Raw genomic sequence first — 13,742 nt, forward strand, 5'->3', positions numbered from 1 at the left:
ATTCCTCTAGACTTTGGTTGTTGAACATTTTAAAATTTAACATTTTAAATTAGAAACTTTATTTTACTTTTCCATTCTATCTCTTATTTCTCTCCCTTAATCCAACCTTTCTTTCTCTCTATTTCTCATTCTGTACCTGATTCAACATTCACCCACTAATTTACATGTCCTTCTCAGCCCTTAATTTTATAATCTTTACTTTGTTAAGGAGATATCCAGTTGCTTGCCTTGTTCACTAAGGTCCCCAATGTTGATTACCCTCACTTACCCTTGTCATGAAGCTATTAATGTATGTAATATTATTGGAAAATATTTTTCTTTTAAACTAGAGGTTTAGTCTGTGGGTGTGTCTTAATTGGATTAAAGCCAGCTAGTCTGGGTGCTTTAATGTGTACTAGTTTTGAGGTGTAAACAGAGAGGTAGAGTGCATTTGCATTTTTTGGACAGAGCATTCAAGAAGTGGGGTGAATTCTGGCATCTAGTTAGCAGAGACCAAGCAATATGTTTATATTATTAATAAAATTGGTACTATGAACGGGGTTTTATTGTTAGAAGAGGCTGGTGATACAATGAGAAGTTACATTCAATGGGCCATGCTAGGTATAACAAGACCACCGTTTTATGTGCGTAGAGCAGAGGCAATGTGAGATTAAAGGCAGCAATACACCTCCAACTCTCTCCACATGAACTAAAGTGAAAAGAACCTCATTTTGAATAAGGTGAAAATGCTTTGCCTGGTGTTTTGGTTAAGTCTATGGGATTGCTGTTGCCTTAATGGAGATTAGTTTGGGAATTTGTTAAAAGTTATGATAGTAGTAACTTGTAGCCATGTATCTGTGTTTAATGTATTGTAACTTAATAAAATGTTTCATCTAGTTTAATATAAAACCTCTCGAGAACTGGTGGTCTGATTCCTGAAATTAGAGTTGCATCTCAAGCATAACACTTAAAATTATAGGTTATGACAGTTGTTTAAAGTTTCCATTTGGGATTTTTAAGTAACTCAGCTTCATCGACTAACTGAACCCAACTGCATCGGTCATAACAACCCTCAACATTATCAGCTCACATTTCCAGCAACTTGTCACACAAAATATTGTCAAGATTAGACAAGCAGAGGAAAGTCTAACTAAAGGTGGACACTGTTCATTGCCCTACAGATTGTGGGCCAATGTTGCTGGAGAGCAAATGAGGTTAGTAAAGCATAATCGAGTCAAGGTATGTCACTTAGTAATTATTACCAAGGAACCACTAATGGTAAACATGAAAATCCAATCAAATGGAACATTTCATGCTGGTGCCAATTTAAGTGGTTGACAAATGACAATGCATCAGAAAATATTGGAATACTCAGCAGATCAGGCAGTGTTTGTGGAGAGAGAAACAAAGTTACTGCCTCTAATTTTGCAGTCAGTGACAAAATGATAGTGTTCACAGCTGACCTCGGAGAAAGCTGCCCACAAAGATCTAGCCATCTCTGTGGCGTGGATTTCCCTTTTTCCAGCATTAGTTTGAATCTGGCAGCAACTCAAGGGGATTTTCAGGTGTTCAGCCACAGTGATATCACCAAACAGGGTAATCATATTGACACAGTCTCAGAGACACCAACCCTGAAGTAAAATATGCTGATTATCCTTCAACTTTAATTAAACTTTGCAAAGAGCAAATTAAATAATTGGGACATCTGCATTCGATTAAGGTAGAAGCTGAAATATCATAACTTTAGAAAAACTTTTAAGAAGTTTTAAAATTGTGAATTTATTTTGATCATAATAGAGAATTTGACACTCCATAATTATATTGCTGAAAAAAGAAACATGCTGTCTAAGCCAAATTTCAAAAGGAGCAACAATTTAAACTTCATGAGAAAAAGGTGCTGATTGCTTGACAAGTTGAATCTGATTGATCGAGATGTTGCCATGGAGAATGCGCCAGGGAACTATAGTCCCCTATGCTTTTGTTGAATTCAAAAAATGTGCAATGCCTGGACATGTTCCTTTATCCTGCAGTGGACTGGTCCCTGCGCATGAATATATGCACCTTTAAGCAAGTGTAAGTGAGCCACATTGTGAGCCTGACTGATAATCTTAAACTGGTTGTTAGCGTAATTTTTAGCACACTCTGGATTATTCAGCAAGTGCTATCCAATCGTGGAATCACATCTGACATTAGTTATGTTCTGACTTTTGCAAGCACGGCTGGTTCAGTAAGGTCAGTACTCTGCATATTGTGAACAGCTGAAGGTATGTAGGCCATATGTCCCAATGACTGGCAGATCATATCAAACACCATTACTGATATACATATTTCAGGCTTTTCAAAAGCAGTTTGAGCAGCAAAAGCAACTGGCAAAACCCAATGACTAGCACAATAAATGAGGAAGCAGGAAATTGTTACTCTGGCTAAGGAATAGAATGGTACAATGCTTGACACCTTGTTTGATTGCTGGTGAAGTGCAAGTGGTTCTGCATGAGAGGTTTATGAGGGCCATCTCCAGGCAAAGCTGCTCTGATAAATCCAGATAGATGGACCTTGTTGTGATATAATGTACATGTACATTTAAGGGGGCATATCTTAAACTGCTGTCCACCGCTATCCACCAGAGACAGGATGTGATATATAACCCTATGACTCTGTGAACAGAGCACAACAACCGTCCTACAGGTTAGGAATGCTTACATAGCCTCCCAGTTACCATTGTATGTTTATATTCTTATTTTCAAATAAAGAACCTGCATTATTGTTTCACCAATCCTTGTGGTATGTTTGGTATGCTTGCAATATACAGAAGGAAGTAACAGGCCTCTGCCTATAAATGCTTGTGCGGGGCCAGACTCAGTCTCTCTGTGGTGCAGCCTGAATTAGTTAGCATCTCAGCTACTTCCTACAAATAAACAGAAATTCCCAAGTGACATCCTTTTTAAAAATTTGTTCATGGGATGTGGGCGTCGCTGGCTAGGCCAGCATTTATTGCCCATCCATTTTTAAGAGTCAACCACATTGCTGTGGGTCTGGAGTCACATATAGGCCAGGTAAGGGTGGCAGATTTTCTTCCCTAAAGGACATTAGCGAACCAGACGAGTTTTTAACAATGTTCTGTTGAAGGGTCGTGAGGACTCGAAACGTCAACTCTTTTCTTCTCCGTCGATGCTGCCAGACCTGCTGAGTTTTTCCAGGTAATTTTGTTTTTGATTTTTTAACAACAATTGGCAATGGTTTCACAGTCATCATCAGAATTTTAATTCCAGATTTTTATTGAGTTCAAATTTCACCATTTGCCATGGTGGGATTCAAACCCGGGTTCCCAGAGCATTACCCTGGATCTCTGGATTACCATTCCAGTGACAATACCACTATGCCACTGCCTGTATTAATATTGTGGATGCACCAAAAGATATGGGTATACCACAGCACTCAAAACAAAAGTTTCCTAAGCAGAGGAAAAATAAGCACAAAACCGGACAAATAGCCTCAAAACACAGAAAGAGGTCTTATTACGATGTTCTTTAAATTGACCTTGGCATAAAACATAGCTCTTGGCAACCCATGGTGTAGTTGTTCTATAGGGGCAAATTTATGACAGTGCTGTTCTGGCAGAAACTCCAGAAAAATAGATGAATGTCTGAAGTTCATCATCAGGCCCTCCATTAAATGATATACTGGAGAAAGTGGCAGGGGTTTCCAACTGCAATAAAAAAATCTGATGTTAAAATGAAATAAGATGATCCAGCGTAAGTAACCAAGCTCTGTCCATATTTTTGATGTGTTAGGGTCACTTTTTGGCCATTAAGTAGGTATAACTAATTGGGAAATTTATCCTTCATTAAACCTTGAAGAAAAGCTCCAATAGAAGCTAGATTTTTACTGCAGTCTTGCTTTGATATTCTTGGACCTATACTTTCTTCAGCACACACCTGGAGCCTGAAGTAATACTCACATTCCCGGTTTGGCACCTGCTAACATCACCATACGGAGGGCAATCCTCCTGTGCAAGTTCCACTTCTCAATGGAAGCAGCCAGGCAGATGACACCAATCAGCAGTAAGGTAGTGTCCTTGAAGTATTCTGAAGCAACCTGCACAAAGCACACACATATCAGCTCTGGGACTGAAGAAAATCAGCATCTTTTACGATACAACATGGGCCATTATGCTGAGAGTTCTCATTATATAACATAACATACTGAAGAATCAGAACTTGTTGCACAGTGCTATGTATCAGGCTGACAGCTCCACACAAGGATATTAATCTTACTGACAGTCCCTGCATAGCAACTCTGACTGCAATACATTGAAATGTCAGCATTCATCTTACAATGCAGTGCAGCACATTGACAGGCCTAAGAGAGAGATAGTAACTGAGATGTGCCATTTTAACCTTACCCATCTGATGCTAACTTGAATGGGAGGAGTTAAAAATGAAAGGTTACTTACCTGCTGGAAAATTAAACATTTCATGCTATTTACCTGCTTGTGAGGTGCTCATAAATTTCTGAAAATTAGAGTCCGACAATGTCACAGGAACCCCAACTGCATTTTAATTGGGGTCTGAGGGAAACCATTTGTAGAGATGTACTACCGAGAGGCTTCTTTAGTTAAACAACAAACTTTATTTACAGACCTGTTGCATTAGCTGCCTGCCTCCAGCAAGGCTACAATATACTCCCTCAGGCCAGGGAAACTCCACCCCATTATGAGATTCCTCACGCTCGGTGTTGATTGGCTGTTCTGACCATGTGACCCTTGGTCAGTAAGGCTGGCCTTTAAACAAAAACCACCACACACCACTGTAGAGTTCCCTGCAAGGCTGAAGCAGGTTTGTAGCCAGTAGAGGCCTCCAAGTGCAGAACTTTCCTCTTTGGTATTGGGATTTGCAGCAGTGCTTGAAAGACTGTACCCTTCATATCTCTGTAACTTCCACCAGACCTAGATTAGACATGCAGTTAAAGGAAAGGGGAATAAGGAAGTGTGGGATTTGGCATTAAGATGACTGAAGAGGATACACACCAACACAGACTGACGGGGCCAACTGGCTTTTTTCCATGTTGTAATTTCATATGTAATTCTATATAGGTTACATTACAGGATTACTTCTAATGGTATTATTCTTGTTATTGGTGACAGTTCTCTCATACAAGAGAGGCATAATTCAAACAAGGACCCTGCTATTTATGGGGAGAGTGCAGGGGTGCAGGGTAAAAACCCAGTAAGACTGAGGGTGCGGAGACCCTGGCACTCTTAATGGCAGGGCCACATTAACATGTTGCAGGGTAACCTCTTGCCCAGCAGCCGGCTATATTGTTAAACAAACCGGTGGGCAGGAGCTAACAGTAGTGGCAGGAAGCTGCAGTGAACGACTCTCAGGAATGGACACTGGCTTGGAAAGGGAGCATCAGCTCTGGGCTGTGATCAGGAGGACTGAGGGGAGACTGAAGGCTTCCTTGAGAGGTCCAGATTAAGCACTCCTGCTACCCCAGCCCACAAGCAGTGCTGAAAGAGTCTCTTATCTTGGGGACAAAGCAGCTCCTGTCTCGGAGCGATGATCCAAAGATTCAGCCGCCCCCTCACCTACTGGAAATATAAGCCGCAGAGCCAATAATGTCATTAGCCTAGAGTTTCCGCAAGGTTGCATTGGTCTTTTTCAGCGCAATTCACCTGAAATCAGGCAATGTTCAGCTGTATTAATAAAACTGTACAAGGTTACAACTCAATTACATCAAGGGATATCTCCTAATTCAAAACATTATTATGTTTTAAAATACCAACAAGTTGCAATGATTCATTGACGATTAAACATTTGTGATCAAGCAAAGAATTTGAGTAGAAATTTGAACCAAAAATTCAATTTGGGAAACCAGTGCAATTTTGAGTGTAATTTGCACTTGGATTGCCAATGGTGCTCAAAGCAGAAACACGACCTGTTTAAGAAAATGTAAGGAAGTTGCTCTATTTTATAGTTATAATGCCATAAAAATGTATTTAAAGATGTAGTAGATCAGTAAAGAGAAATATAAAAGAAACTGTTAAAAGAAATGGTTCTAAAACACCAGAAATATAAGATAAAAGCAAAAAACTGTGGATGCTGGAAATCCAAAACAAAAACAAAAATACCTGGAAAAACTCAGCAGGTCTGGCAGCATCTGTGAAAAGGAACACAGTTAACGTTTCGAGTCCGAACGACCCTTCAACAGAACTTTGGGTCATTCTGTACATTAAATTTTAAGCATAAATTTACATCTCATTCAGAACAGGTATAAATTCAGGAAATAAGTACAGCGCATTTCTCCATAAGTCTGTATTTTGCAGAGGGAGATTTTGAACAATCAGTGTAAAAGATCGAGCAGATTTGGGCCCAGATTTCTTTAATCTTTTGTGCCAAAGATTAGCATTAAGATGCACCCACGCACAAGTTTGCTGAAAATTTTAGGTAGGTGGGGCAGGTCTTCCAAGAGCATTGTTAGAGGTATGGGTAACCGATCCTTAAAGGGAATGCCAAAGATGCCACCCAAACAGCAAGTACTTTCTCCTGTGGAGCCTGTGAGAGCAAAAGTGCACATCCTGGCTACAGAGCAAAACATTGGGCCATTGCCAGCCATTGCTAGACCCCTTCCTGCACTTTTCCACTCTCAGACCTTAGGTGAGGGCAGATGGCCCAAATTGGATCCCTTCAAACTGGAAAGCTGCCTCTGGATGCCTAGCAACGCACTGGAAGTATGCTAATGGGATTGAATCCCCAACTTGTTTTACACTGTACAACATTACAGTGTAAAACATTACATTCTGTAATGTACGGAATGACACGGCCGATGGCCGTGCAAGATGGCTGCCGAAAACTGCACATGAGCATGCACAGAAAACCAATGATGTCACTCGGCTGTGCCTAGCCCCAGCCTGCCACTTCCCCTCTGCACCTTCTCAGTGATGTCAGTCAGAGACACAGTGAAACTATATGCGCATGCATTTTGAAACTGGACAAAGTTCATATGTAGGAAAAGTAACACAGGCTACAATCTGGGACCTTTCTCCAAATAGTCCATTTCATCCACTTCTGTCCCACTGGGGATTAAAAATGTGACACCGCAATTTTAAATAATTGGTTGAATACATATTTATATAGTTAAGTTTAGGTATTTTCTCCATCTAGTGGATTTGGAATTGTTGTGTTAACTTTATGGAGCCATTAAGGATGTCTTAAAAATAGATAAAAGGACACCACGGCCTAAAACTGAACTGCGATGAATTTTTAAAAATTCATTCACGGGATGTGGGCTTCGCTGGCTAGGCCAGAATTTATTGCCCATCCCTAGTTGCCCTTGAGAGGGTGATGGTGAGCTGCCTTCTTGAACTGCTGCAGTCCATGTGGTGTAGGTACACCCACAGTGCTGTTAGGAAGGGAGCTCCAGGATTTTGACCCAGCGACAGTGAAGGAACGGCGATATATTTCCAAGTCAGGATGGTGAGTGGCTTGGAAGGGAGCTTCCAGGTGGTGGTGTTCTACTGCCCTTCTCCTTCTAGATGATAGTGGTTGTGAGTTTGGAAGGTGCTGTTGAAGGTTCCTTGGTGAATTCCTGCAGTGCATCTTGTAGATGGTACACACTGCTGCTACTGTGCGTCAGTGGTGGAGGGAGTGAATGTTTGTGGATGTGGCGCCAATCAGTGGGCTGCTTTGTCCTGGACGGTGTCCAGCTTCTTCAGTGTTGTGGGAGCTGCACTCATCCAGGCAAGTGGGGAGTATTCATCACACTCCTGACTTGTGCCTTGTAGATAGTGGACAGGCTTTGGGGAGTCAGGAGGTGAGTTACTCGTCACAGGAATCCTAGCCTCTGACCTACTCTTGTAGCCACAGTATTTATATGGCTAGTCCAATTCAATTTGTGGACAATGGTCATCCCCAGGATGTTGATAGTAGGGGATTCAGCGATGTTAATGCTATTGACTGTCAAGGGGCGATGGTTAGGTCATTGCCTGGCACTTGTGTGGCGCGAATGTTACTTGCCACTTGTCAGCCCAAGCCTGGATATTGTCCAGGTCTTGCTGCATTTGGACATGGACAGCTTCAGTATCTGAGGAGTCGCGAACGTTGCTGAACATTGTGCAATCAGCAATGAACATCCCCACTTCTGACCTTATGATGGAAGGAAGGTCATTGATGAAGCAGCTGAAGATGGTTGAGCCTAGGACATTACCCTGAGGAACTCCTACAGTGATGTCCTGGAGCTGAGGTTATTGACTTCCAACAACCACAACCATCTTCCTTTGTGCTAGGTATGATTCCAACCAGTGGAGTGTTTTCCCCCTGATTCCCATTGATTTCAGTTTTGTTAGGGCTCCTTGATGCCACACTCAGTCAAATGCTGCCTTGATGTCAAGGGTAGTCACTCTTAGCAGCACCATCTTTGGTCCTACCCACTGTCTACTCTGTCATTTGCAATTATTTCATGGAGTAACACTCTCGAACTGCGCTTGCACGGTGTTGGCAGCAAACACAGCCTTTGTTTTAGCCTCATGCCTTTGATTTCTAGCACATGTTCCCAGCCATTAACCATTCTGTGCTTGAAAGCAGGCCAAAACAAAATTCCATTCCACGATGAAGGGGAACATGGGCACAACGCCTTTTTCAATTTGGTCGTCATACAGTGCATTGGAGAATGTTTCCCCCCTTGTTTAATACAGGAATATTCTGATATTTTCCTATGTATTTGACTGAAGTTGTTAAACACACTCCTGGGGCAGAATTTTCCATTTTTGAGACTAAGTGCCATGGGTGGGTGGGTTACACAGCACGTTTCCTGCTGAGCAGCATGGTGGGAACTTGCACCCAATTTCACACTTGGAAGCTAATTAATTAAACATCAGTGAGTAACTCTCCAAATTACAAGGTGGGTTGGTAACTGATTTGTCCGGCCCGCCTTTATCTAATGGGGTCGAAGATCTGAGCGGCAGATTTAAGTACCACCTGAACACACCCATTCGCTCTCTCCAGCCCTGCTGTGTGCAGGAAACCTCTTCTTATGGCTGCACCCAAGAAAAAAGCTGCACTGAGGTTCAGCAATGACTCCCTTGAGGCCGTCATCTGTGGAGCTCCCCCCAGCACCGGGTTGTCCTCTACCCAAGGGATGCTTCCAGAAAGCCCACCAGCCACACCTAACCAGCCTGGGAGGCGGCTGCAAGAGAGGGCAAGCTCTTCGGGCACCCGCTTGAGAAACACCATCCACTGCAGGAAGAGGTTGAATAACTTCATCCGCTCCACCAGGGTAAGCTAGCCTTCAGCTCACTCCAATATCACACACCAGAGTAACCCAACCTTCAGCTCACTCCAATATCACACACCAGAGTAACCCAACCTTCAGCTCACTCCAATATCACACACCAGAGTAACCCAACCTTCAGCTCACTCCAATATCACACACCAGAGTAAGCCAACCTTCAGCTCACTCCAATATCACACACCAGAGTAAGCCAGCCTTCAGCTCACTCCAATATCACACACCAGAGTAAGCCAACCTTCAGCTCACTCCAATATCACACACCAGAGTAAGCCAGCCTTCAGCTCACTCCAATATCACACACCAGAGTAAGCCAACCTTCAGCTCACTCCAATATCACACACCAGAGTAACCCAACCTTCAGCTCACTCCAATATCACACACCAGAGTAACCCAACCTTCAGCTCACTCCAATATCACACACCAGAGTAAGCCAACCTTCAGCTCACTCCAATATCACACACCAGAGTAACCCAACCTTCAGCTCACTCCAATATCACACTCTCATAATGGCATCAAGCACTCAATAGGTTACACTGCTCAAGGATCTCACACAATTTTAGCGGGAGAGATATCAGCACTGATTGCCTCACAGACACTTTACCATCACCAGCATTTGATCTATCATGCTGCAAAAACTCCATCCTCAGCCCTTACTGGGGAGGGCTCAGCACACACAGTAGGCATGCATGCTTCCCAACCTCTCCTCCATCTCTTCTTATCATATTCCATCCATTTGTCTTCATACAGTCCAAGCTCGCCTACAACAAGAGGGAGGGATTCCAGACTGGAGGAGGGAGGGCCGACATCCAGGAGCTCTCCAGATTCGATGAGGATGCTACCGAGTTGGCGGGGGAGGACAGAGATCACTCCTGTGGGGAAGGCCTCTCCCAGTAAACCAGTACGGATGAGCCCTCCATGAGTTGATCACACCCTGATATTCACAGTGAGTGCCATGCAATGTGGTATTTGGCCTGTTCATGAACTAAATCCATCTTCTCTCTCTTACAGACAGCAGCATGAGCCCTAGCTGCCAGCCCACCTCAGAGGAGGACGATGAGGACCCATCTGAAGAATGCCCATCACTGCACCTGCACCCTCCACCAGTGCAGAGACACCCATCCCAGTGGGCCATGGATCTAAATTAGGCTCAGGATCACATTCTGGAGAACACCTCACAGACACATCTCCGCAGCAGTCCGAGGCAGTGTCAGCTCAGGTCTCTGGCACTCTGAGGATGGTTGGAGGACAGCCACCCACTGAGTCCGAGCCAGATGATGAGCCTCTGGAAATGGCCATTGCAAACATGCTGGAGGTGCAACGACAGGCAGCAGAATATGAGGTAGAGTTGCAAGAGGCAGCCATTGGACTAGAGCGAAGGATGGAGGAGTCCGTCCACACTCCATCTGATGTTGTGGCTCCAACATTGAGCGTCTCGAGGCCTCCATGGGAAGGGTCGCGGCTGCCTTGGAGACCTTAGTGAAGCAGATCCTGCTGGATTTGTGCTGGGACCTGCACTCCATTGCTTTAGGCGTTGGTGGGATTCATCAGTGGCTAGGCAAGAGAGGGGTGGTGCACCACGACCTCCCTCCAGGAGCCCCTTCTCCTCAGGGAGTCAGGTAGGGACCCTTGGGCACTCATACGGAGGAGGACCAGCAGCTAGAGACCCCAGGGCCCTCCATCCAGGTGACTCCAAGGGTATCCAGACAATCCCAATTCCCTTTGCCTGTGATCCCACCACCTCCAGCTGTACAGGCCGAGGAGGGTGCAACTGCCCCACAGCAGGAGACCCAAAGTAGGCCGGGGCCCTCCAGCTCTCAGCCCTCTAGAGGACGCCTGCCAAAGTCATCAAAGACAACAGGGCGTAGCAGTCAGCAGGCTGCCTCCACCTTTGCTGCGGTTGTTGGGGATGCACCAAGGTATAGCAATTGGGCTAGAACAATGAAAAAACTTTCACACCACTTCTGGGTCATGAGTGTTCAATCACTGTGTATATTTCATGCACCTTTGTAAATTTGTTGTCCATAAGAATGATCTCGTCATTTGAAAGTGTCGTGCATATGCATCTATGTGCTCTTTTATTGCGAGGGTGAGCCATGCTCCCACTCAGTAATTTGTGAGCCTCACATTCATGTGATCTGTAGCTGAGTCATGATAATCACTCGACCCCTTGTGTTATGTCAGGGAGATGTGTCAAACTCTTCACTGGAATAGTTTGCAAATAGCGTTAGTAACTTCTGCTTACAAGACAACATGGAGTTAGGCATACTCAATAGCCTTGGAGGGTTATCTGTAATTGTTTCTCAGAATGAGAAGGCTGACTTCGTTATTTGTGCCAAAACACAAGAGCTGCAGCCATGACGGTCTCTCAACCATGACAGGCACCCTAGGAGTTTCCATGACTTATACACCCTCATGACAACCATGCACGTATCTCAGTATCTGCTAAATGTTTCTCATTAAGGTGGTGATGACTGCATCACATCCTTTGACACAGCTTTTGTGCTGTTGTGTCAACTTTCACTTCCCAGAGCGGACAGATACAGAGTTCACCACTGACCTTCTCAAATATTAGAGCCTGGTGAATGAGGAGGGTTGAAGGTGCAAATCCAAATGCTGAACCTGCTCTCAATGTTACTGGTTGTAAAATCCTTTCAGTGCACTCGTATGGCACTCAGGGACAGAGGAATGTGGCCGTGTCCAGTTGCCTGCACCTTACTCCTCCTGGAATCTTGTGGCTATCACTGTGGCACAGGCACTCCCACATTGTGCTTCTTCAATGGCATCCTCACATGGAAGCTGACCCTCATCTCCTTCCTCCGGTTCCTGATCTTCCTGCTCTTCACTGCCTGAGGAGCTCTCAGCCTCCTGCACGTCTCCCTCTGGCAAGGGATCCACACCTTGAAGCACCAGATTATGAAGGGTGCAACAGAAGACAATTATGCGGGACACCCTCTCTGGGGTGTATTGCGGAGCCCCACCTGAGCAGTGCAAACATCGGAAGTGCATCTTCAGGATGCCAATGGTCTGCTCGATGATGGATCTTGTTGAGCTATGCACCACTTTGTATCTCTCCTCTCAGACACTCTGAGGATAATGAATGGGTGTCATGAGCCACTGTTTGAGCAGGTACCCCCTATCCCCAAGCAGCCAGCCCTGTAATCGCTGAGGACCTTCGAATTTGTGGGGCACCTGAGAGTGACTCGGGGTGTATAAGTCATGGCAACTCCTAGGGTACCTGGCACAAACGTATATGATGAACTTCTGATGATCACAGACCGGTTGAACATTCAGGGAACCCTTTCCTGTTAATGAACATCAGGAGCTGCTGCTGTGGAGCTCTCAGTGTCGCAATGTGTGCAATCGATTGCACCCTGCAGTCTAGGGATGCCTGAGATAGCTGCAAACCCCATAAATCTAGCAGCCTGGCTAGCTTCATCGAGTGTGTAGAGGGCACCTGTCACCTCCTTGATACATTTACGTATTGAGGACTGTGAGATGCCACATAGATCCCCTGTGGAACCCTTGAAAGATCTTCGGGCAAAAAATTTGAGTGCAGGGTGACTTTCAGGGGCATTGGCAGGGAATGTCTTCCCAGTCCATGGGCATTATAGCCTCCTACAGAATGTGGCAGATATGATCCACCACACCTCTGTTCAAGCACAGGTGTGCACAGCATTGTCTTTTGCTCATCTCCAGATAGGAAGTTCTGCTTCGGCAGACCCTTGATCATGTAAGTCGCCTACATGGAAGGGTGTAACCTTCTCATCCTCTGGTTCTTGCTTGGGCTCCCCTGGGCCATGGACCTCAGGCTGTGCCACCTCTCAAAGCTGTGCTATGGTGCCGGGCCCTACTCCTCCTCCTTAGTTGGATCACTGCCATCAAGAAAGCAGGCTCCGTTATTCAATCCTCCTTCTCTCTGTGGACTGATAGATGCAACAGATTAATAAACGCTGGGTAAACATAATAGGTGTTCCACTTGCAAACAGAAAGGCACTGTCATGCCCTAGAGCTGAGTCTGTGCTACTAGCTTTTCGCTGATACAGCCATGTAGCTGAGGCCAAAATGCCAACCCTGACATCTGACATCTGAATCCCACAGAGGTTGGAGGAGGCTGGAGGAGGTTTGGACACATTCATGAAATGTGCCACCTTATCAAAGTCACTGCTGAAATCTCTGATCTGGTAAACTGATTAAGCTCAATTTGTACTTCAGCAATGATTGGATGCCCTTTGGCTCATTATCCATGCCAACTGGAGAAAACACTTTGCAGGGTTTGATTGATGATCTGGCTGATATGCAGCAGCTGTGCTTCCTTAACAGTTGCCTGCATTTTCCCTTCTCACGCACCTCTCTGTTAAAGCTCAAATGGAGCAACTTTATTGTGAAGCCAATGACTCCTGCAGTCTCTTGTTAAAGCGCAACAAAAGGCAGTGGCTCCAATTGCACCTTCTCAAGGAAGTCTTCCTCTTTTCTCT

The 13,742-nt window shown here is 44.8% G+C and overlaps 1 protein-coding gene across 2 annotated transcripts in view; it reads right to left on the reverse strand.

Annotated features, from left to right (window-relative positions):
• slc13a4 (solute carrier family 13 member 4) overlaps positions 1-13,742 on the reverse strand; it is a 138,746-nt gene that overhangs the window by 58,537 nt on the left and 66,467 nt on the right. Inside the window, exons 1-2 of one of the 2 annotated variants that reach the window (XM_078568170.1) lie at positions 4,433-4,512; positions 3,938-4,074 (exon numbers count right to left, since the gene is read on the reverse strand). In XM_078568170.1, coding sequence (XP_078424296.1) covers positions 3,938-4,074; positions 4,433-4,456 — 161 coding nt within the window. In that variant the 5' untranslated portion in view covers positions 4,457-4,512. Of the gene's footprint in view, positions 1-3,937; positions 4,075-4,432; positions 4,513-13,742 lie in introns of those variants that run through there. The other variant, XM_078568169.1, reaches the window with a different exon arrangement.

This window comes from Cetorhinus maximus, chromosome 22 (genome assembly GCF_964194155.1).
Source record: "Cetorhinus maximus chromosome 22, sCetMax3.hap1.1, whole genome shotgun sequence".
Taxonomy (NCBI): Eukaryota; Metazoa; Chordata; class Chondrichthyes; order Lamniformes; family Cetorhinidae; genus Cetorhinus; species Cetorhinus maximus.